We start from the raw sequence: 25583 nt of genomic DNA, 5'->3' as shown, positions 1-25583 counted from the left end.
AAGGCCCTCATAAAAGTCAAATAGGATTAGGGTTAGGCACTTTATTTTGTAGTACAGCAATGGCTAGGTAGTTACTTTAAAATGACATATTACATGTTATTTCCATAATGATATTATCATCATATTAATTACTTATTTGTTTCATTAACACAAACACAAGGTGTCTTTTATCTCCCACATAATGACCTGAGAGATACTAGGAAAATATCAGTGTAAATAGTACAGTAAAATAAAGTATAGTGCAACCAAATATTCTGTAGTAGTAGTAGTGACTAAATCACTAACAATCCTCTCTCTGAACAAACTATAACCCACGGTTACCATGACCACATATAAGGCTGTCTGTGTAAGGGATATTTAAAGCTAATGAAGTCACAAGAGAAGAATCCTTGTGTGATGATCTCAGAGAGGGGAGAGCAACATAACAACCATCCATTTCTCTAACCCTGACCCTGTTACACAAGAAATAAAAGCAACATAACAACCATCCATTTCTCTAACCCTGACCCTGTTACACAATAAATAAAAGGAAAGTAGCCAGATTGTGCCAAGACTGCACTTTTATTTTGCTATGTGACAGAAGTTTGGTTTCAGACAGGAGGAATGCGAGAGTCAGGGGTGGAGGGGGGGAGGGGGGTGGGGGTGGTGGAAGGGGGGGTGGGGGTTGGGGGGCGAGTCTAGAGAGAGGGGGGGGGTGGGGGTTGGGGGGCGAGTCTAGAGAGAGAGGGGGGGGGTGCAGGAAACTTGGAAAGAATGCCAAGAATGTTCATGTTTGTCCAGGACTGAGTCCATTCAGCCTCTGGCACGTCACAGCAAGGCTGTGTGTATAAAAGCAGGGAGAGCTCCCAGCTTCAGACACAGAACACTTCTCCTCCTCTTCCCTGAGAGCAACAGGAGCAGCACAGCTCCACTACTGAAGCTAAACTCTAGCTTGGACCAAGACAACAACCAACCGACCACACTCACGGAGGAAGACTAGAAAAGAAACTTTTACAACGAGATCGACTCGATCAGACTACTTCGAAAAGACTCGAACGAAAAAGAGACTAAGGAAGACGTTTTTTGAGGAAGACTTATTTTTTAGAAACGAAGAAAAGCAAAATGTCTGCTGGAATGAACAACCTGAGAGTGATATCTTTCCTCTGCCTCATTTTCTCCTACTTGGTAAGCCAAAGACACATTGAATGATGGTTTAATGCTGTGTCCATGAGCTATGTAACTGTCCACGCTACAGCGGTTGAAATGCATGTGTAAATAGATATACTGTACATGTTACATACAAGTGACATGTTCATGTATGCTTAAGACTGTAGACTCTGTTGTGAGCATGAACAAAGGGTTCCCTACCTCTACTGAGCCCTCTAAACCCTTAACTGTGACTCTTAACTGTTAACTGTAACTGTTAACTGTAACTCTTAACTGTTAGCTGTGACTCTTAACTGTTAACTGTATCTAACCGGTCGTCCTGTCTGTTCTGTGTGGTCCATAGGCTGAGGCCCAGGAGTGCAGTGGCCAGTGTATCTGCCCTGCGGAGCCCCCCCAGTGCCCCCCAGGTGTCAGCCTGGTTCCCGATGCCTGCGGCTGCTGCCGTGTGTGTGCCAAGCAAATGGGAGAACTGTGCACAGAGAGGGACGTGTGTGACCCACACAGAGGTCTCTTCTGTGACTTTGGATCCCCTACTAACCGTCGGATTGGAGTCTGCACAGGTGAGTCACACTCTCACATCCAGGTCTCTAAAGAGAGCTGTAGTTAGTTACCCTAGCCCCCCCCCCCCATCTCTAGAATGACACCTGACCTGACCTGACATTCTCCTCTGTCCTTCCCCTCCACAGCTAAAGATGGCGCCACCTGTGTGTTTGGTGGGATGGTGTACAGAAGCGGAGAGTCCTTCCAGAGCAGCTGCAAATACCAGTGCACGTGCATGGATGGGGCCGTAGGCTGCGTGCCCCTGTGCAGCATGGACATCCGTCTGCCCAGCCCAGACTGCCCCATGCCTCGCCGCGTCAAGGTGCCTGGGAAGTGCTGTGAGGAGTGGGTGTGCGACCAGCCCCAGCGACAGACGACCTTTGTTGGCTCCGCCCTCGCAGGTGAGTCTCACACCTGGACACCTGTACTCAGATACTGACAGCACAGATAGGCATCCTGACAGAAGAGAGATATACAGGAGAGATACTTGTAGTAGAGACCATAGACAGTAGAGGTAGTAGACACGACAGATAGAGAGACCGGCAGTAGACAGTACAGATAAACAGATAAACAGATAAAGAGACTGACCTCGTTCTTCGCCTTCCTTACAGCTTACAGAGAGGAGGAGACATACGGGCCTGACCCCTCCCTCATGAGGGACAACTGTCTGGTCCAGACCACCGAGTGGAGCGCCTGCTCCAAGACATGCGGCCTGGGAATCTCCACACGCGTCACCAATGACAACCGCGAGTGCCGCCTGGAGAAACAGTCTCGCCTCTGCATGGTCCGACCCTGCGAGTCCCACATGGAGCAGAGCATCAGGGTAAGCACTTCAACCTTGACCCCTGACCCCTAGCCTCCCTACACATAACCCAAACTAGCCTCACCCAACCCCTGAACTCTGACCTCTAGCCCCCCCCCCCCCCCACACACACACACATAACCAAAGATACCCTTCCTCAAAGAATGGCTCCTTATGTGTTTTGCTTTGCTTGCCTCCACAGAAAGGGAAAAAGTGCATCCGCACCCCAAGAGTTTCCAAGCCAATGAAGTTCGAGATCTCCGGCTGCACCACCACCAAGTCCTACCGACCCAAGTTCTGTGGCGTATGCACGGACGGGCGCTGCTGTACCCCCCACAGAACCACCACCCTGCCCATGGAGTTCAAGTGTCCCGATGGACAGGTCATGAAGAAGCAGATGATGTTCATCAAGACCTGCGCGTGTCACTACAACTGCCCTGGCGAGAACGACATCTTCGAGTCCATGTACTACAAGAAGATGCTGGGTGACATGGCGTAAAAACCCCCCATCAGATGAACGAAGAAACAACAAACAATGGCTCTTAACTTGAATCCAACAGATATCCATCTCATCTCGCAGCACAATATTTGTTTTGTATTTTTTGTTTTGTTATTTTTCTCATTTTTACTTTTTACATTTTGTACAAGGACAGAAACGTATATATATACACCTATTCAATATACATGTATGAGTGTATTGGATGGATGTCTAGGGCCACTTGCCCTAAAGAAGGACGAAAGACACGAGGCTGTTCTTCAGCCCCCAAAAGAATACTGCACTATAGTACTACTCTGTTGGCAAACGCCAGTTCCCCTCCCCTAAACTGTGGTGGGTGTGTCTTCTCACTGGGTCGTAGCACCCGCAGTACCACCAAGTCCCCAGTAGGGACCCACCAGAGTGCGAGCTGAATGTGGCCTTGTGTCTAAGTGACTGTGGACAGTGTCTAACTGTTACAGGGCAACCGACAGGTCAGAGTTTCAACTCATCCTCCAGGACAAGGAGCGTAGTGTGCATGCTTTAAGGGTTTGCCACAGCACTGAGAAAAGAGATGTTTGACTTTGACCAACTAATTTAGGTTGCAAGGAAGGAACCAGACTGGATGATTAGTAGCTTCATTCCTTTTTTATACTATTAAAGCTGTAAATATTGTACATATTTGTTGTACAGATGTTTAAGTTAATTTAAAGCTAAAAAGCGTTTGTCTATATTTTTGTGCTTCAATATGTTTATTGATAGCTTATTTGCTGGATTGACTGTTCCTGTGACGGTTGTGTGTACTATTTTATTGAGAAGTGTGACCAAAAAGTTACATGTTTTCACTTTTTTAGTTTGAAATAAAATTATATTTTTTATATAAACGTGATGTCTTTTCCCCTTTCTTTGTGGGTTTGTTATACACGTTGCCCTCCAACAGCCCAATGACATACAAAGCATTCACATCACCAACCACCAGTGTTTCCACAGCAGTTTGATGTCATCATAGCACACATTTCATCACCTATACAGTCCATCACTTTTTGTCTTGAAGCGGATAGTGGGGATTAGGGATAGAGCCATGTGATCAAAAAGGAAAGAAGTGTCCATTTCATGTCTTTCCAATCTAGAAAGTGAAGAATTGTATAGATGACAAAATGTGTACAACATCTGCCATCACCCTCAGATCAACAATAGCAGTCTGTTCAACAACACTACCTTCAACCTGAAGTCATGCTTATTGGAGTGTGTGCTTTGTCAGACCTCCCGCTCTCCAGTTAGGTGAACAGTATGTCTGACTATGTGCTACCAAACCAGCAGACACTCCTGTGTGTCCTCTGACTCTGAGATGTCTGTGTTTACACACACACAGCAGACTGCAGACAGGGGAAACCAACGTTGGCACCGTCTGCGGGAAAGAGAAGTCAAGAGAAAGGCAGTAGGATGAGGATCTGAAAGCACAACTTTCCTTATACCAAAGTATGTTGACAATAACAAGCCTCTTTCTGTCACTATGACTACCAGTCTGGTTGTTTTCCAGGAGGAAACCATACCAACCGTAGTCCTTATGATACTCTCAACAAACATATTGAAAACAACAACAACATACCTCTTGCAAATTATCCATAAAAATCTTAACTGAATTAGAAAAAAATAAGTGTGCAAATCAAATACAAATATTATCATTATGACCCTCTGTCATGAATAATAGTGTAATAGTTTTATTAATGGCATTCAGGTTCTATACAATCAGCCATATCTTCAACAACATTGACTGTCACGTTTCATCATCACTTGCACTGGAGCAAAGTTCACATAGCATCAGTCAAGGTGCAAGCTCTGTAAATGGTGACATTTGGACACCTCTTTGATAAGTAATTGATACCATAATGTGCTATTAATTTATTCATATATCCTTTAATCAGCTGAAATAAATTCCCATTCACGATAATGGATGTAGCTATGTAGTGAAAATGTGCTATAGTCTGTACCTCATCTTGAACTAATTTTTGGGTACAATTTATTAATATGGACTGAAATAGGAGAAAATAAATTAATAACCGAAGGTGTTGTCTCCATCTAGTGGTATTTAAAAGTAAAGTACACATTGAAATAACAAGTTAAAGGGGCAATCTGTAATTGGTACATACATTTTTGGTGGTGGTGCAAGTATGACGCCTTGTGGCCTTGTGGAACAGCAGTTGGATGCCTGGAGTCAAACTCTACATTTAAATAGTTTAATTCAGTCGAAAGATGAGATTTTGGGCCCGGAAATGAATTATAAAGCACAGATTAATGATGCCACATTTGGCAAAAACCAACCAGAACCATCAGTCGTTTTATTACTTTCATTGCAATGATGTATGCACTTTCATGAAATTCAAAAAAAGACTCCACAAACAAAGATATGGAATTCCTCCAACTCAAATCAGAACAAGATTTTTTATTAGGGTGCAAGACACTCACAGCATCACGTTATGATAAATCAGTAGTCCTCAAAAGTAATTAAGCCACGGGGCCATGAAGTCGTCACGTAATATCCTAGTCACCAGGCACACTACAATTACCACATGCACATCATATCATTGTACTGTACACAATAGCACTTTATACAAACCATACATCATTGTATTGAATGTTGGATTTATGTAGGTCTCTTGTTGATTGTGTTTTTATTTGTCCTGACACAAACTGTTTTTAATAACGTAAATTAAATGTATGTGTAAACAGACAATAAAAGCTTATCTTATCTTATACCCATGTAATATAATATATGCAATTTAGCTGACGCTTTTATCCAAAGCGACTTACATTACAGTGAGTGCATACATTTTTCAGTATATTTGGTCCCAGCGGGAATATTATTATTATTATATTATTATTATACCCATATGATAACTGACATTGTCCGTTTCCTAGAGTGTAAAGTCGCTCAAGTCTCATTTAGATCAGACACTTTCCATGTTGCAAGAAAGACAGTAGCATGATTTTGTGACAGATACGTTTTGGCAGTGTATGAAATCAAAGGACAACCAGTTAATTTGAATTCTAAAACCACTCAAACGGACTTTTACAAGCACAATCTTATTCATCATTTCCTTCTTGGAAACAGCCGGGGGAAGTAGGTCTTTTGTATTAGGCACGTCCAATTCCAGATACGCTTTCTCTGATGGAAGATAATAAATAGTGATACGGCCCCCTGGAAAGAATAGAAAAGTGAAAGATAAGCTTCAAGAATTCTTAGTAAGTCACACCTGACTTTTGTTTGTCCAGTAATGGCTTAAATCCTCTGCATACTAGTTTGAAATCAAATACATACACTGTGTATTATAATACACATTTCTTAGTCTATTTGTTCATAATTCCACATATGAAAATGAGTTGATACAGTATTATTGTTTGTCAGTTTTGTAATTTGTAATATTTTGTCAAATTGTTATAGCCAGAACCAATGTTCTGAGGAGTCTCAGCCAGTGACAAGGGAGAGGATCAGGGCAACTAGTTCTCATGCTGAATCAGCCATACTTTATTTTGTGTGAAGTGCTTTGGCCTGCTGGAAAAGTGCTGTATAAATAAAGTTATTAAAATTGTATTCAATGATGACCAAAGTATACAAAACCTCTGTACTTTACTTCTTCAAAGACTCTTTGACTGCTTAATATTAGTTGATATAGACTAATGAACAGTTGATATAGACTAATGAACAGAGTATTGTGATTTGTAATTAATTGACATACCAACACCAGACCCAGATGTTTCAACCTGTTGTCACCGCTAACCTGCTACACAAACAACAGAGATATTATTATAATTTGCACCCACAGTAAATTGTCTGAGTTTGGTATTCTCACAGTGCATCAGTGGAGGCTGGTGGAGGTAGAAATCAGAGGATTGACTCATTGTAATGCATGGAATGGAATGAGTAATGGTATGAAATACCATTTCTCATTCCATTCCATTCCATGCAATACCATTCCTCATTCCATTGCATGCATTACAAGGAGTCCTTCCTCCGATTTCTACCTCCACCAGGCTCCACTGCAGTGTATCATCAACAGAATTGCATATATCACTGATCATTTGACACAATACCTTAGGATGTACGTTAAGCTTCTTAAAAATCTCTTTAACTGCTTCATCATTGCGAGGACACTTCAGTAGTCCCTGGCTCTCATGGAACAGACAGTCCACTGTGAGTATCACATCACCTCTGGTCACTAGTCTGCTGCAGTCAGGTACAGTGGAGTCAGGGTTGAAGGTGTGGTGCAGCACTGCCAGTATGACAGGTTTACCAACTGTTAAAGGAGACACGAAATGCATAAATGTGGCCTGTGGCCAAGGAATTTCAACACATTTAATTGCTGAATATGATAGACAGATACTGTTTTTAAAAAATTGTAAAAAGAGTTTGGGAAACACAATACATAAAACAAGACATAGTCATTTTTTACTAAATACGCATTAATAACTGTTGCCATGATGTCTAATTTTAAGTGCAGATAATATTCAGACAATTGGTAATATTTCATTCCTGGTAGTTGTAGACCAGGGTAGACCAGGCGAGGCTGGTGGACGTTGAAATCGGAGGACAGGCTCATTGCAATGCATAAATGTGTTTGATACCATTCCTCATTCCGTTCCATGCATTACAAATGAGCCCGGCCCCTAGATTTCTGCCTCCACCAGCCTCCCCTGTTGTAGACATATTTCAAATCAAGATCCTTTTGCTGATGAGGGGAATACCTGGAATCTCTTTCTCTGCTGCTTCAATGTCAGTCCCAGCACGAGAGACGATGGGACAGAGTGCCATTATGACATCAGAGGCTCCTAGTGACATCACCTGGGTTAAGCCTCCTGTAGTGAGACGGTGTATGAAGTCCTCACGAGACCCCAGGGTATTCCCCGTCACCACAGAGAAGAACCTCCTCATCTGAGGCTCCACTGAGGAACTGTCTGTGGAGAAACATCAGAGAATGGCGGTCAGGGGTCAGGGGTCAAACTCCTCAGCTAAGTTCACTGTGATACAAGATCATGTCATTGCCACACAACCAAGGCTGATGTGATTAGTTTGCAGTACAGCTTGGTGGGAAGCTCTACATTCACCGACATAAACAGCATTGAGTTCACCCAAGTTATAGCCCAAAATATGTTGTATGCACTTTCTATGTCACTCTAACCAACGTATTTGAAACAGAAAGGTTTGTGTGGGATCAATCACAGTTAAGTAGGCTGCCTGCTATGTTTTCTTGCTTAAAAACGTACCTCTGTTCTCCATGGGTCTGTATAATAGATGGGGGGGAAATGAACAGAAAAGGTGTTTACAGCTTATTGCTTGGCACATATCAACCAGTATGCACTGTGCAGTCTCTGTGTATAATATAATGATACTTTATACACCATAATACATTGCAAATCATATAATCATGTCATGTAATCGTATCATAATAACGTATTTTACTATATTTCTATTACTGTATTTCCTTCAACTGACCACGTGTTCTACTTGAAGGTGAATGTGACCGCGGTCAGAGGAGCTCTCTGTATGTGGCTCACACACCGCCAGAACATAACACACCAATAAAACAACATCAGAATTATAAACTTCCCAAAACCAACCATCAACTGGGTTAAGTCGTGTTGAATAATTCTAACGTTATTTTAAAATGGGTCTATCCAAACACGGAAGTGCACAAGTTGCAGTTTGTTGCTACTCGATATATCCATCATGCGTATTAAACAGTGCATTACGGTAATGTATTGTAATGTAAATGTCAACAAAAATCCTGATTTACCCTCCAGAGTTGGTTGTTGACGATGTCGACGTTTCTGTACCTGCCATTCTGAGACTCGGTTCGTGTTAGTGCTGTGCATAAGAGAAAGTGAAACTGGACGCCGAGCCTAATGAGAGAAGGGTGGTGTTTTTCCAGACCGGCGACAAGACTATGAATTGTTTACTGGGTTGAAGGTGTCATGCAGCACCACAAGAATGACCGGTTTAAAGGTGACACGAAATGCACAAATGACTATGGCCATGGAATTTCAACCGATTTAATTGCTCAATATGATAGACAAATACTGTTTTTTTAGATGAGGCCCGATATCACAGGCATTTTATGATGTAATCAGCTCTGCACAACTGCAGACGAACACCGTACCTGACTTGCTCTCTACCCAGGAGAGACCAAACCACGGGACACGAAGCACAAGCTGTACAACTGAACACATCCAGGGGGGTGTGTTGGACTCAAGCCTCGGAATCTGGTCAATTCCGTAAATATTGTACAATCGCGTTCTTCCTCCTTGAACTAGTATGGCATTGCAATGTTTCTCCAAATCATTGCATTTATGATTGAACACATTATTAATTTCATGTAGTAATTGTGTGTATCGCTCACTAACATTTATGGATCCCTATTGCAAGAGTGCAGAGTGGGTGAACACCGTACAGGGTGTTAATTCATTTGTCCATTATAACTTTAACACTTCTATGCAATCGGCCGAAGGTATTTTTTAATTCGACAGAGCTTGAGACAATGACACTTCTATTTTATTCTATTTTAAAACTTATTGTATTGTTGCACTACTCTGTGGCACTGTCACTTTTGCATTTCACTGTATACTTGTATGCACGTGACAAATGTTGAATGTTGAATGTTGAATGTTGACCGCGTGCAGGTTTAAATAAAAGCCGTTGGTGGTGAAGTTCAACCGTCAGTCAGTCAGTCAGGTCCACCGCTGTTCAACCGTCAGTCAGTCAGTCAGTCAGTCAGTCAGGTCCACCGCTGTTCAACCGTCAGTCAGTCAGGTCCACCGCTGTTCAACCGTCAGTCAGTCAGTCAGTCAGGTCCACCGCTGTTCAACCGTCAGTCAGGTCCACCGCTGTTCAACCGTCAGTCAGGTCCACCGCTGTTCAACCGTCAGTCAGTCAGTCAGTCAGGTCCACCGCTGTTCAACCGTCAGTCAGTCAGGTCCACCGCTGTTCAACCGTCAGTCAGTCAGTCAGTCAGGTCCACCGCTGTTCAACCGTCAGTCAGTCAGTCAGTCAGGTCCACCGCTGTTCAACCGTCAGTCAGTCAGGTCCACCGCTGTTCAACCGTCAGTCAGTCAGGTCCACCGCTGTTCAACCGTCAGTCAGTCAGTCAGTCAGGTCCACCGCTGTTCAACCGTCAGTCAGTCAGGTCCACCGCTGTTCAACCGTCAGTCAGGTCCACCGCTGTTCAACCGTCAGTCAGTCAGGTCCACCGCTGTTCAACCGTCAGTCAGGTCCACCGCTGTTCAACCGTCAGTCAGTCAGTCAGTCAGGTCCACCGCTGTTCAACCGTCAGTCAGTCAGGTCCACCGCTGTTCAACCGTCAGTCAGGTCCACCGCTGTTCAACCGTCAGTCAGTCAGGTCCACCGCTGTTCAACCGTCAGTCAGTCAGTCAGTCAGGTCCACCGCTGTTCAACCGTCAGTCAGTCAGTCAGGTCCACCGCTGTTCAACCGTCAGTCAGGTCCACCGCTGTTCAACCGTCAGTCAGGTCCACCGCTGTTCAGGTGAGCTAGCGGAGTCAGATGGTCAGTTTGAGTTGCTCTCTTTAATGAAAGATGTTAAATGTTAAGGTCCGCAATAACGGAACAAACCGACATTAGTATTGGTGTCGTGGTTGGAGGACGGGGTAAAGTGTCCATTATAAAGTCTTTCTGCATCCAGGATGAACACAGAACGACGAGGAGGAGATGTACCTGACAGAGAGGCGGCGGGGACACACCGGAGGAGGATTGGCCGCTGTTTAGGACCAATGTCTGCCAAGTAAGTTGTCACCTATCTATCTAGCGTAAACGTTCGCCAATATTTTCATCAATTTGTTGGTTTATAATGTCGAAACTTGCACCAACCGAGTGAGCTAAGCAGCTAGCCCACTAACAAACGTTAGCTAACGTTAGCTGTCGAGCTAGCTACACGAACGTTAAGGTAGCTAGCTAACCAGATAACGTCAGTTAACGTTCGTTAGTGAGGGTTAGGGTTAGTGAAGGTTAGGGTTAGTGAGGGTTAGTGAGGGTTAGTGAAGGTTAGGGTTAGTGAAGGTTAGGGTTAGTGAGGGTTAGTGAAGGTTAGGGTTAGTGAGGGTTAGTGAAGGTTAGGGTTAGTGAGGGTTAGGGTTAGTGAGGGTTAGTGAGGGTTAGGGTTAGTGAAGGTTAGGGTTAGTGAGGGTTAGTGAAGGTTAGGGTTAGTGAGGGTTAGTGAAGGTTAGGGTTAGTGAAGGTTAGGGTTAGTGAGGGTTAGGGTTAGTGAAGGTTAGGGTTAGTTAGGGTTAGTGAGGGTTAGGGCTAGTGAGGGTTAGGGTTAGTTAGGGCTAGTGAAGGTTAGGGTTAGTGAAGGTTAGGGTTAGTGAGGGTTAGGGTTAGTGAGGGTTAGGGTTAGTGAGGGTTAGAGTTAGTGAGGGTTAGGGTTAGTGAGGGTTAGGGTTAGTGAGGGTTAGGGCTAGTGAAGGTTAGGGTTAGTGAAGGTTAGGGTTAGTGAGGGTTAGGGTTAGTGAGGGTTAGGGTTAGTGAGGGTTAGTGAGGGTTAGAGTTAGTGAGGGTTAGGGTTAGTGAGGGTTAGGGTTAGTGAGGGTTAGTGAGGGTTAGGGTTAGTGAAGGTTAGGGTTAGTGAGGGTTAGGGTTAGTGAGGGTTAGTGAGGGTTAGGGTTAGTGAGGGTTAGGGCTAGTGAGGGTTAGTGAGGGTGAGGGTTAGTGAGGGTTAGGGTTAGTGAGGGTTAGTGAGGGTGAGGGTTAGTTAGGGTTAGTGAGGGTTAGTGAGGGTTAGGGTTAGTGAGGGTTAGGGTTAGTGAGGGTTAGGGTTAGTGAGGGTTAGGGTTAGTGAGGGTTAGGGTTAGTGAGGGTTAGTGAGGGTTAGGGCTAGTGAGGGTTAGTGAGGGTTAGTTAGGGTTAGGGTTAGTGAGGGTGAGGGTTAGGGTTAGTGAGGGTGAGGGTTAGGGTTAGGGTTAGTGAGGGTTAGGGTTAGTGAGGGTTAGGGTTAGTGAGGGTTAGTGAGGGTTAGTGAGGGTTAGGGTTAGTGAGGGTTAGGGTTAGTGAGGGTTAGGGCTAGTGAGGGTTAGTGAGGGTTAGGGTTAGTGAGGGTTAGGGTTAGTGAGGGTTAGGGCTAGTGAGGGTTAGTGAGGGTTAGTGAGGGTTAGGGTTAGTGAGGGTTAGGGTTAGTGAGGGTTAGGGTTAGTGAGCTAGTTTAAGAAGATCATTCACCTAGTTAAAGGTGGAGGCCAGCGCATGCGCTTAATCAGACTGGCGTCCATTATAATGGACACAAGATTGTTGGCTGTTTTTGTTGTTGGCTATTTATATATTTGACCAGAATCAAACGCCTATTGTCAAGATAAGTTCATACAGAGTTCAGAAACAGTTCACTATTTGATAAAATCTGAGAAATATGAAAATGAAATCACCCCCGAACAGAGCATCCCAAAGCATTTCCTGGGTTGCTCATACTCACTGCTGTTTTTTAGGTGAATTTGTTAACATCAAAGGTTAACTAATGTGAATATTTCTACTGTAACGATTGTACTTTTTCATCAGACAGTCTAAAAGGCCCAAAGAAGGAGAAGTGGACCACGGCCCAACCTACTCCCGAACTCCCCCTAAAAAGTCACATAAAGAAAGAAAAGAGGATTTGATTATCCTGAGGAGGGCATTCCTCCACCTGAAAAGGTTACTATCTAGCTCTTTACCTCGAAAAAACAGACTTGATTTATTTATTTATTTTAGTTTGTTTTAAGCTTCATATTGTTATTTGATACCATCTCAGTGAAATGCAATCGATACTGAGATATGGCATATGCATTTCCTAGACTGATATTGGGTAGTGGGTTCACAATTTTACCTTTTCTGGGCTCTCTTAAAATATTATATAATCTCATAAAATGCCTTTTCTCAGAATCGATTGGGCTTCCCGAAACATAGTCTGTGAGCTGTGACAGAACGTTCATTTGCTGTATTCTACAAAGTTGTATCTAGCGCTGCAGTGAGAGGCGGGGTGTAACCATGTGACGTTCCTCTTGTTCTCGCTCTAGCCCTGCTCTCCCTGAGTGGGCGAGGTCACATGTTGACAGACGCACCTGGCGCGTCATTTAAAGCCACAATCGGACCCAATCACAGGTGAGATTGCTTGTCCTGTTGCTGGTTACCAACTCTTCCAGTTGTCTCTTGTCCAATGTGATACTTAACTTATCTGTGAGTAGGGGTGTCACCATTGTCTTATGACAGGGGCCGTCACTCCTACGAGACACTCAGAGCCTTGACCAACCTATCTTGTCGGGCGTGAAACCAATCTTGAGATCTGAAGATTAGAACGCATCTGCGATAAAATAGATCCTAATTTGTGAGATGAATGCGCCCGTCCGTTACTTTCAATGGGATTGCTACTGATGATACAAAAACCATGACAACTCAATATACATCATTAGTTACTATTGTTTGAAGACACTTTTAAAATAATGTATAGGCACTGTTAAGTTTGCAGAGCTGTGTAGAAAGCACCGGTTCTGTTTCCTGGGAATTGTGAGTTGCTCAGCTGCCTGGCTTACTGAACAATCTGTACTAGTTTTCGTGTACATTTCAAAACTAAATAACGGCTGCACCTTCAACCACCAAAGTCTGTTGTTAGTTGTAAGGTCATGTAACTAAGAAATTTGCAACAGAAAAACATGATTTGTTGTCGTGCTATGTGACGTGAGACAATGTCATGGTATGAGATGTCATGGTATGAGATGTCATGGTATGAGATTTGGAACCTATGGTAACCTTCATGCTCAGTGCCCAGAAACCAAGGTTTTATTTAATTATTTGTTTAAAGTATAAAAAAGCCTATTGTAACATCTAAAATCCTTTCTCTAATGAAATAATACAAGTGTGGACTGAAAGAACAGTATTTTAATTGCATAAATGGATTCATGAATTGTGTTTTGTTCTGAAAAATATAAAAACATACAAAATAATCAATGTAATATGCAAATGTAATGCTCATATTTCTCTTTTAGCTGAGTTGATTGGTTAAGTTGAAGAGGTGCTCTCTGGAAGCTGGAGCACCTTTTTATTTTTTAAACACCTGTAACAGCCATTTCCTACAATCTAGAGCCTTCAATCCTAAAAGGTATTCATGTACATCACCAAAGATACAGGGGATCCCCTCGGCATCTCTCCGTTCTTCATGAGCTGATCTGCTACTTTCCCTCCTTCCACTCTACTGCAAATCATTTGTGTTCCACAAGCTGCAGTTCGCTTTGGGGCAAACATTATGGAGGGACTTTTATGGAGGGACATGTTTTTATTGTTGTGTAATATACAATGTTCTGATCAAATCGTTGTATAATTTCATACAGCGCACAAGTTCACCCGCTTATATTATTATTTTTTAATTCTGGTCTGACTTTGGCTGTGATTTTAGCCTAGACCGTTTTTAGTTACATATTTTGCTTGGTGGGGGTGTTCCTTAGAGACTGAGTAGTCATATGTTGCACTCCAAACCAAATAATGTTATGAAAGAATCTCCCTCTGAAGACTTTGTCTGCATTAGATGTTTTACAACTTTCTACTTGTCATTGTATCAGAAATAGATTTGGAAGTTATTATTTTTCACTTCATTCAAACAAACTGTTCCCAAAGTACTACCAGCTGTCCTGCTGCTAGACACAATGCTACCAGCTGTCCTGCTGCTAGACACAATGCTACCAGCTGTCCTGCTGCTAGACACAATGCTACCAGCTGTCCTGCTGCTAGACACAATGCTACCAGCTGTCCTGCTGCTAGACACAATGCTTTAGTATTTGATAGATTATGTACAAGACAAGAATAAAACAAGACACAAATAACATGAGTAGATTATCTTTTATTGGTGGGAAATACAACTGCGCTACACCAAGCTCTCTGCTGCTTGTATTTCCTATTTTTATGATTGCTTTTTTATTATTATTCATAATATTTCTCAAGCCATTTCCATACCAACTGTATGAATCCCACAGATGGTGATTTTGTCAGGGTTCAGACAAGGTGCTTAAATTACTTGAATTTACTCAGAAACATAAGTACTGGAATATGTTGAAAATCAGGCATTTTGTCAATTTGGTCCATGTAAAGTTCTTGACATTATTCTAGCTGATTTAAAAGTTCCCCAATTCCAATTTAATTATCCTGGGATATCATCTCAGGTGATATCATCTCAGGTGACGGGTACTGTCGCTGTGGTAGTGTACGATGGACAATGTGCGGTTATTTTTGAGGGGCACAACACAAATGTTGACTGTTACAGTTGATGGCTTTCAAAGCGTTCCATGACACAATGAATGTGATATTTGATTGCTTTCTTTTTAAATAATGTGCTACAACGACAGCAATTAACATTTAAAATCTTGAGTGTGATAATAGTACCGCTGCATGGATGTAATGTGTGCTTGCTTCAACAACAATTATAACATTGGTACATAATCTGTAACCATCCATCTGTGGGAACTACTTTGGTTTTAAATCCAACAAGAACATCGTTTTGATCAGTTTTAAATGCTAATGCCAAGGAGCACATTTTTCACCCAATGCATTCTTAAAGTGGTAATGCACACGTTTGGAACAGAAATGGTGATGCTTTTGGGGGAGAGAGTTAAATATATGTGCATTTGAGGTCCTGAAAATTGCAATTAGTGCTTGAAAAAGTCCTGAGTGAATTTGACTTGTTCATGTCTGTATAAACCCTGATTTGTGTGCTTGCTGGATGCATAGTAGCCTACAGTCCACTTGGGTGTGCTATTGCTTAAGACAAAATCACTCATATTCATTATTTTACATGAATCCAGTAAATTTCCATGTTAGATACTATATTAAACTTCTCATACAGATTAGATCAGGCCCTTGACTAAAAGTATCTGACGTCCTCACTATTTGAAGGTTAGAGCTCTGGAAGTCTCTGGTCTAAAGAATTTTACACAACGATAAAATTGAGTTCTCTCGTAGACCTATTTTCCAGGAAGTACTGTCGGGTTCCGGGGTTACAGGACTCAGGCCTTACTTTGAAATGTGGTGACTTGAGGATATTATAGGACCGTTGGAACCCTATAAATCAAATCAGGTTCTACAAGTCTCCAACTGAAGTGAACATCATTTCCAGTGTTTTGTTTTGAGTTTTTGCTTCACAAGATCAGATTAGCATCATACAAATATGAAAAATTAGGTTTCTCATCATTTTCCAGTACGCTTCAAAGTCTACAAAATCTAGCCTTGCTACTCCCTCGAATGCTCAGTTTTCAATGGATGTGATTTAAGAGGTTATGCGTCGGTCACCACGACCTACTCATGTTATACTCCAATAGGATGTGCGCTCTGGGTCGTAAAACTTGATAAAAAAACAAAAAACTGTTACATTATTTGTTTACATTTGACATCCCTCCTATTTTATCCAGCACTAGCAATGCACACATTGTCAGCTCCCGGCAGGTACTGATAACAGCAAGACTAGATGAAACTGGCCATTTAACTGAAATTTACATGAAATCATGGTGCATTCAATTCCTCCTCGGAAACTGAGCTTCGTATCAATATTTAGCATTGGATTTTGCATAGGGCTCCTTTTTTCCTTTTGGAGAATTCTAAGATAGCTCTAAATTCTCACAGCTACATAGTTGCGTAGTCAGAAATGTCCTAGATTCATAATTCCGAAGAGCAATACAATTCCGAATGCAGCATCAAAAATCTTCTCACGTGGTTTATAGAATCTGGATATGTCTTAACAACATATTTAGATAATTTACGTTATCAAATCAATGTACAAATACATTTATATCTGAGGAATGTTGATGGAATATTTTCAAAGTGATAATAAGGTGAAAAGATTTTCTGAACCAAGGATAGAACAGAGCATAGATAATTGGATTTAAAGTAGAATTGAAGTAACTCAACCAGAATAACACTTCAAAGAGGGTAGCAGGTGTACTAAAGCCTGTGTAAGGATCAATCATGGAATTAACAAAGTAAGGCATCCAACAAAAGATGAACACACCCACCACAATGGCGAGTGTTTTAGCTGCTTTTCTCTCTGACCGTTGAGACGAGGCACCTTTACCCCTCCCATGTACACAGTGGCTGGCATGCTCAATCTTTTTTACCTGCTCTTTTGCCACCAGAAATATCCTAGCATACAATCCCACCATTATAGAGCATGGTAAGAAAAAGCCTATTAGTGTGTCTAGGGCTCCCCACAGTGAATTAAACAGAAGATTACAACTTCCCAGACAGTAAATCGATACAATGTATTCCTCCAGTCCTCTTGCATTTGCCTTTGAGTAGAGTAGGCCATAGGAGTACACTGCAGCTATGGACCAACTGGCAGAAACCATGAGCCAAGCTACTGGCATCGTAATCTTGGTGGAATAATGAAGTGGGTTGCACACAGCCTCGTACCTATCTACAGCTATACACACCAGGTGAAAGATAGACACAGATGTCAGGAACATGTCAAAACTAGAGTGCAGCAAACAGAAGGCATCTCCAAAGTACCAGCAGCCGTCCACAGCCCTGATGGTGCTGAAGGGCATCACCACCAGGCCCAGCAGCAGGTCTGCCAGAGCCAGGGACATGATCAGTAGGTTGGTGGGGGTGTGGAGCTGCTTTAGATGAGCTATTGAGATGATGACCACACAGTTCCCTATAATAGTGACCAGCATCCCTGAGACAAACACCAGGTACAACGTCACCTGGGCTCCTTCACTGAACTGCAGCTTGGTGCAGGAGATGTTGGATGCTGGGTAGCAGAGCTGCTTTGGTTCAGCATGTTGAGGAGATGAGGCGTCCATCACCGTTACCCACAATGCTCTGTCCTCCTGATACACTCACCTAATAACTCAAAGGTATTAGAAAAAATAGCATTATCGTTGAAAAAGATGTAATTAACATTCAGGTTTAGAATAATTAAATTGCTACCACAGCTCATACAGTATATTACGACTATTGTAAACTTATAGTAAATACTGTACCATTTGCGTTGTGAGATGGGTGCTGGAGTGAAGTAATGTTCTCAGAGAGGTCTGATCATGTTTATATGTAGTTCACATTGCTCTCGGCACATCCCCTGCCAGGCTGCCCTCCAGTCACAATAGGTCACATGAACAACACTACATATCTATCCAATGAGTGTACACGTCATGTACAGGCAATCAAATCATACAGAAGTTGGCTAATGTTGTCATGGGGAGATTATTTTCCAAGTCACGTCAAATGAGGTCTCTGACTTGGCTAGAAGTTACGTGATTTTTGGTTCCCCAATCACGCACTAAAGTTAGCTGAACTTAGTGGCGTCAATTTACTCTTGCATGGACTACAGTTTTTCCTGGCCGAAAGACTACTTTTAAGATAAGAAACTATTTGACTACATGGTGTGAAATTGTGTCTATCCCTTTAAAACTAGTCTTCCCAAATGGAAGTCCACGTGTCTGATGTGACATAATAATACAATAGCTGCTAATTGACTGCAGTGCAAAGAGCTAATGTTAATTTGCTAAATTCAGCCATTTCAGGAGGCTGTAACAGCAAATGCCAAAAGTTCATTCATTCATAAAAAGCCATTTTTGAGTGTAAGTTGCTTTGGAAAAACCCAATTACACAAATTTTAGATAATTTCAGAATGTGAGGCTGACTGAGTGGTTTAATAGAGAAATAGAAATATTGCTTATGGACTGTAGAGAAGTAGAAGTGTTGGTTATTATGAACTGTGTCACAGATAAGCATGTATGAAAGTCGTCACAAGACCCAATTGTTTGAGATCACCCTACTGATTCAATATTGAATGACAGATAAGAACATATAAAACCCGCCCTGCGGGAGAGGGGAGTTTTGAAAGTATAAATGTATGCTTGAAACTTTGTTCTGGGCCTGTTTGCTCGAAATAGACGGCCATGCTTGCAACCATTAAAAGAAGTAAATAGAACATGCAGTATATTGTGTACGTGCCTATTTGCGCAGAGATTCACCAAATACGAAAATGGTAACACTAGATTTCCACAACAAATTGGGGGCCCGGGATCCTTAACCTGACTCTGAAATTTCTCTCCTCTAAGGTTAACTGCGCGCAGCTGGAGACTGGGTCCCAGAGTCTGAATACCTCCCCGGGGTGAACATCGTAACCGTGGCACGTGGGTGAGAAGACAGACACCTAGGGATGGCAGGTGTTCCTGAGAATAGTCAGTTCAGGATCCTATCAAATTTGAATGCAGATGAGATCACAATATTTGTAAAAAAGCCTTGTTGGACTAGATCAAAAATCCTAGGTGGCGTCACAAACAGGATTTAGGTATTTGGATGAGAGTTCCAAACCAGTTCCGTTGGTTAATGTCCAGGGAACAAGCAAAATCCTGATGGGACTAGGTCTTCAGTCAGCGACTTCGGTGGGACTGAAAGACATCAAGCGTACGGTTAGGGATGACGAGTCTATAGACAGTTTATCACATCAAGGACGGTGTGATAAAAAAGAAAGCTAAGATAAGGCCACTAAGTCTCGGCTGGACCGGGTTCATGTGATCTACAGTTTATGGATCAAAATATTGTATTGTCTGTTTGTAATGTCTGTTTTTGTATTATCTGTTTGTAATGTCTGTTTTAACACTGAAGCTTCGAACACTACAGTCACAATAACAGAGAATTCAGGTCTTAGATGAGATAACGTGAGACGGAATGCGACTCTTATTTAGGACCAGCTCAAATAATATTTGATAAACATGGTGTTGAAGGGACGAAATGCTTAAAGGAGACATTAGGTTTCCCTGCAAATGGGAGCTTTAGCATGAGGCAGATTATTGCATTGAAAAATCAGCTCGAGAAGAAAAAGTGAATAAGGGAAGAAAAAGCCAAAGAAGGTGAATTGGAGAGCATTTACATATTGGCCTGAGGAGGCAACTAAAAGGGCACAGGCAGGTACATCTAGCAGTACACCATGTAAGATTAGGTCACCACCCAAAATTGATGACTCCCTGGATAACCCCTGGATGTTCTGTACACCAAGCCATCACCCTAGCTGTTCCAACAACTGAGAAGGAACCACTGCCTGGGGACCTACCACCTCCCTATCGGGGGTGGATGGCCAAAATGAAGGCGCCCGGATCTACGGTTCCCCCAGAGTACTCAACCCCAGGCTACCCACTAACCCAACCCATGAAGAAGGACCATCCAAGTGGTAAGATTCCATCAATACCATTCACCACTACTCCAATCCCTGCAACGTTCCTGTTGTACCCCACCACAGACCCGGAGTCAGGGCGGCGCTCAGGACTTGCCATGGTGTGATAGCCATAAGACCAGATCCTACGCCCCTCCACCAGACGACCTGTCAGACGATGAGGACCCAGGACTGTGGTCAGCCCCAGCAAAAAGCCTCAATCTGCCCATGAAAGCATGCCTGAACCCCAGAGAAAACAGGGGTTACACCGGGGGTTACATAGACCATGGACAGTACAAGAGATAAATGATTTGGCTAAAGATTTCCCCTCTACTCAGGAACGGGGAGGACTGCCCTTCCGCAACTAGTTGATGGACCTAGTCGTAACAGTCAAACCCTCCACCAGTGAGATCAGAACCCTGTTGAAAAAGGCAGTAGGGTTAAATTGGGGAAGAATAGAGGGCAATTTCCCCGTCTATAATATACCATGGGCTGAAGGCAACGGTTATCAGGGGCACAACTGGTCCCACGGCCGAACAGGAACCACTCCCTATTGGGGGGGACGGCCAAAACGAAGGCGCCCAGATCTACGGCCCCCCCAAAGGACTCAACTCCAGCCACCCATTACCCCAGCCCATGAAGGAAAAAAGAAAGAAAGACTGTTTACAGGGTCAGACATATTTCCGGCGCCCCTGGAGCAGTTTTGCGGTTAGACGCCTTGCTCAAGGGCACAACAGCAGTGGTAGGCACCTGGATATGATGCCAGTAACCCTCCAGTCACCAACTCATATCCAACTCCCTCCTGGAGCGGGGATCGAACCAGCAACCTTCCGATTGCTGGCCAGCCTCTCTAACTTCCAGGCTACCTGCCGCCGTCCCCTTTTGGAAGGAGGACCATCCAAGAAAGTGGTAAGATTCCGTCAATACCATTCACCATAACTCCAATCCCTGCAACGTTCCTGTTGTACCCCACCACAGACCCGGAGTCAGGGCGGTGCTCAGGATTTGCCATGGTGTGATAGCCATAAGACCAGATCCTACGCCCCTCCACCAGACGACCTGTCAGACGACGATGAGGAGGAGGAGGACCCAGGACTGTGGTCAGCCCCAGCAAAAAGCCTCAATCTGCCCATGAAAGCATGCCTGAACCTCAGAGAAAACAGGGGTTACACCGGGGGTTACATAGACCATGGACAGTACAAGAGATAAATGATTTGGCTAAAGATTTCCCCTCTACTCAGGAACGGGGAGGACTGCCCTTCCGTAACTAGTTGATGGACCTAGTCGTAAGAGTCAAACCCTCCACCAGTGAGATCAGAACCCTGTTGAAAAAGGCAGTAGGGTTAAATTGGGGAAGAATAGAGGGCAATTTCCCCGTCTATAATATACCATGGGCTGAAGGCGACGGTTATCAGGGGCACATAACGGCTTGATTGGGTAGAATAACAGCAGCCTATCCGGCTCGAATGGAAATGTCAAAAGTCGTCTCAGTAATCCAGAAGGATACAGAGGGGTGGGAAGACTATCCTCTCCGCAAGAGAGAGGCGTTTTAGCTCATGGGGGGGTTGGAGATTGTAGGCAACATCCTCGAAGGCGGCCCACACGAACAGCAGCTGAAAAGGTATTTGACAGAGGGAATGAAACCATCGCTCTGAGATTACGTAAACAAACACTGCATTAACATTGATCAATGCACCATCCGAGAGATGGAGCCTTATTGTCGTCATGGTATACCCCGAGAGAGGGCAGAGAAGGAAAGGAAGGGGTTAATCGAGAAGAATCGATAAACCTGACTCCAGATGGCCCAGATTCAAGCATTTGACCAACAGACTGGCAGGGAGGTTCCAGAGGCCAAGGTAGGAGAGAGGGACCTGGCAGGAGAGGGGCAGGCCTGAGGCAGGGAGGTTCCAGAGGCCAAGGTAGGAGAGAGGGACCTGGCAGGAGAGGGGCAGGCCTGAGGCAGGGAGGTGCGAAACGTTTCCTGGAGATGTGGGTGCGCGGATCATTTCATTTGAAAGTGGCCTCTACTCTACATGGAGGAAGCGGCCGAAGGCGGATGGGATGTATCACCGCCACACAGACTTTCAGTTGAAAACCCAAAAGGACACCAACATGGACAATATTGACAACCAAAAGGGACAACGGGAGGCATCGAGGAGGGTGAGCTACACAAAAACCATATACACACACACTTGCGTTTCCTAAAATAAAGTGATGGCAAATTATCAGCCGACAATTGATTGACTTTTCTAGTGGATTCAGGGGCGACCCACTCTGAATTAATCAGAAATCCTGGGGAGAATCTAAACCTAAAATGTTTTACTGATCCACTGGCCGTAAGAACCATCACACATCCCAAGGATACAGTGTGCAAAAAATCATCAAAATGTTGTCCTGTTAACCTGTTAGATAGAGATTTGATGTGCCAATTAAATGTACCAATCAGTTGTTACAATAAAGGTCTCACGGTAGTTTGGGGTGAGAATGCTGTCACTTAGATGGTACAGAACTGTTCCACGCCTCCCCTGTATGTCTACACATGGGATATACACTCTACGGGGAGTAGGTCTGTGTCAAAAGATTTGGTAGACAAAGCAGAGACGTATGGGGCAGGCCTGACAGATTCTATGAGGATAGGCGATTTACATTGTAGTGAAAAAGTGTGCCCTGGCTATGGTGAAGTGTTTGAGGCAAGGTGGTTTAGAGAAGGGAAATTGTCAGGTCTATAGAGAGCAGAGAGGATGTAAAATAATGTATAGGCACTGTTAGGTTTGCAGAGCTGTGTATAAAGCACCGGTTTTGTTTCCTGTGAAATGTGAGTTGCTCAGCTGCCTGGCTTACTGAACAATCTGTACTAGTTTTCGTGTACATTTCAAAACTAAATAACGGCTGCACCTTCAACCACCAAAGTCTTTTGTTAGTTTTAAGGTCATGTAACTAAGAAATTTGCTCCAGAAAAACATGAAAATAATTGACAGATTTATTGTTTCAGTTACGAGTTGTCGTGCTATGTGTGGGGGTGTCATTGTATGAGATTTTGACGGTATGATAAACTTCATGCTCAAGTGCCCAGAAACCAAGGTTTTTTTGAATTATTTGTTTAAAGTAAAAAAACTGTTAACACCTAAAATCCTTTCTCAAATTAAATAATACAAGTGTGGACTGAAAGAACAGTATTTTAATTGCATAAATGCATTCATGAATCGTGTTTTGTTCTGAAAAATATAAAAACATACAAAATAATCAATGTAATATGCAAATGTAATGCTCATATTTCTCTTTTAGCTGAGTTGATTGGTTAAGTTGAAGAGGTGCTCTCTGGAAGCTGGAGCACCTTTTTATTTTTTAAACACCTGTAACAGCCATTTCCTACAATCTAGAGCCTTCAATCCTAAAAGGTATTCATGTACATCACCAAAGATACAGGGGATCCCCTCGGCACCTCTCCGTTCTTCATGAGCTGATCTGCTACTTTCCCTCCTTCCACTCTACTGCAAATCATTTGTGTTCCACAAGCTGCAGTTCGCTTTGGGGCAAACATTATGGAGGGACTTTTATGGAGGGACATGTTTTTATTGTTGTGTAATATACAATGTTCTGATCAAATCGTTGTATAATTTCATACAGCGCACAAGTTCACCCGCTTATATTATTATTTTTTAATTCTGGTCTGACTTTGGCTGTGATTTTAGCCTAGACCGTTTTTAGTTACATATTTTGCTTGGTGGGGGTGTTCCTTAGAGACTGAGTAGTCATATGTTGCACTCCAAACCAAATAATGTTATGAAAGAATCTCCCTCTGAAGACTTTGTCTGCATTAGATGTTTTACAACTTTCTACTTGTCATTGTATCAGAAATAGATTTGGAAGATATTATTTTTCACTTCATTCAAACAAACTGTTCCCAAAGTACTACCAGCTGTCCTGCTGCTAGACACAATGCTACCAGCTGTCCTGCTGCTAGACACAATGCTACCAGCTGTCCTGCTGCTAGACACAATGCTACCAGCTGTCCTGCTGCTAGACACAGTACTACCAGCTGTCCTGCTGCTAGACACAATACTACCAGCTGTCCTGCTGCTAGACACAATGCTACCAGCTGTCCTGCTGCTAGACACAATGCTACCAGCTGTCCTGCTGCTAGACACAATGCTACCAGCTGTCCTGCTGCTAGACACAATGCTACCAGCTGTCCTGCTGCTAGACACAATGCTTTAGTATTTGATAGATTATGTACAAGACAAGAATAAAACAAGACACAAATAACATGAGTAGATTATCTTTTATTGGTGGGAAATACAACTGCGCTACACCAAGCTCTCTGCTGCTTGTATTTCCTATTTTCATGATTGCTTTTTTATTATTATTCATAATATTTCTCAAGCCATTTCCATACCAACTGTATGAATCCCACAGATGGTGATTATGTCAGGGTTCAGACAAGGTGCTTAAATTACTTGAATTTACTCAGAAACATAAGTACTGGAATATGTTGAAAATCAGGCATTTTGTCAATTTGGTCCATGTAAAGTTCTTGACATTATTCTAGCTGATTTAAAAGTTCCCCAATTCCAATTTAATTATCCTGGGATATCATCTCAGGTGATATCATCTCAGGTGACGGGTACTGTCGCTGTGGTAGTGTACGATGGACAACATGCGGTTATTTTTGAGGGACACAACTCAAATGTTGACTGTTACTGTTGATGGCTTTCAAAGCGTTCTATGACACAATGAATGTGATATTTGATTGCTTTCTTTTTAAATAATGTGCTACAACGACAGCAATTAACATTTAAAATCTTGAGTGTGATAATAGTACCGCTGCATGGATGTAATGTGTGCTTGCTTCAACAACAATTATAACATTGGTACATAATCTGTAACCATCCATCTGTGGGAACTACTTTGGTTTTAAATCCAACAAGAACATTGTTTTGATCAGTTTTAAATGCTAATGCCAAGGAGCACATTTTTCACCCAATGCGTTCTTAAAGTGGTAATGCACACGTTTGGAACAGAAATGGTGATGCTTTTGGGGGAGAGAGTTAAATATATGTGCATTTGAGGTCCTGAAAATTGCAATTAGTGCTTGAAAAAGTCCTGAGTGAATTTGACTTGTTCATGTCTGTATAAACCCTGATTTGTGTGCTTGCTGGATGCATAGTAGCCTACAGTCCACTTGGGTGTGCTATTGCTTAAGACAAAATCACTCATATTCATTATTTTACATGAATCCAGTAAATTTCCATGTTAGATACTATATTAAACTTCTCATACAGATTAGATCAGGCCCTTGACTAAAAGTATCTGACGTCCTCACTATTTGAAGGTTAGAGCTCTGGAAGTCTCTGGTCTAAAGAATTTTACACAACGATAAAATTGAGTTCTCTCGTAGACCTATTTTCCAGGAAGTACTGTCGGGTTCCGGGGTTACAGGACTCAGGCCTTACTTTG

The 25583-nt window shown here is 42.9% G+C and overlaps 3 protein-coding genes across 4 annotated transcripts; 1 reads left to right on the top strand and 2 right to left on the bottom strand.

The window, feature by feature from the left end:
• Nucleotides 1-872: 872 nt before the first annotated feature.
• Nucleotides 873-3849, top strand: ccn2a (cellular communication network factor 2a). The gene is made up of 5 exons (XM_083689257.1): nt 873-1164; nt 1490-1706; nt 1833-2087; nt 2298-2509; nt 2691-3849. The coding sequence occupies exons 1-5, from the start codon at nt 1102-1104 to the stop codon at nt 2985-2987; spliced, it is 1044 nt and encodes a 347-aa protein (XP_083545383.1). The 5' UTR covers nt 873-1101; the 3' UTR covers nt 2988-3849.
• Nucleotides 3850-5371: 1522 nt separating this feature from the next.
• On the bottom strand, nt 5372-9151 carry LOC310818343 (uncharacterized protein). Of its 2 annotated transcripts, none has more exons than XM_083689263.1 (6): nt 8756-9151; nt 8226-8242; nt 7707-7916; nt 7056-7258; nt 6701-6742; nt 5372-6162 (listed from the first exon to the last, which is right to left on the bottom strand). In XM_083689263.1, exons 1-6 carry the CDS (start codon nt 8800-8802, stop codon nt 6055-6057), a joined length of 627 nt encoding a protein of 208 aa, XP_083545389.1. In that variant the 5' UTR covers nt 8803-9151; the 3' UTR covers nt 5372-6054. The 2 variants fall into 2 exon arrangements, with proteins under 2 accessions (XP_083545389.1, XP_083545388.1); XM_083689262.1 differs by having other exon boundaries at nt 6701-6745; nt 8756-9147.
• A 7589-nt stretch (nt 9152-16740) lies between these two features.
• LOC310817972 (trace amine-associated receptor 13c-like) lies at nt 16741-17772 on the bottom strand (the record flags this gene model as incomplete). The annotated part of the gene is made up of 1 exon (XM_083688730.1): nt 16741-17772. The coding sequence occupies one exon, from the start codon at nt 17770-17772 to the stop codon at nt 16741-16743; it is 1032 nt and encodes a 343-aa protein (XP_083544856.1).
• Nucleotides 17773-25583: the final 7811 nt, after the last annotated feature.

This window comes from Argentina silus (genome assembly GCF_951799395.1).
Source record: "Argentina silus genome assembly, chromosome: 17".
In the NCBI taxonomy this organism is placed as follows: domain Eukaryota; kingdom Metazoa; phylum Chordata; class Actinopteri; order Argentiniformes; family Argentinidae; genus Argentina; species Argentina silus.
Note: the sequence above shows the minus strand (reverse complement) of the source record. Positions and strands in the feature narration are given on the sequence as shown.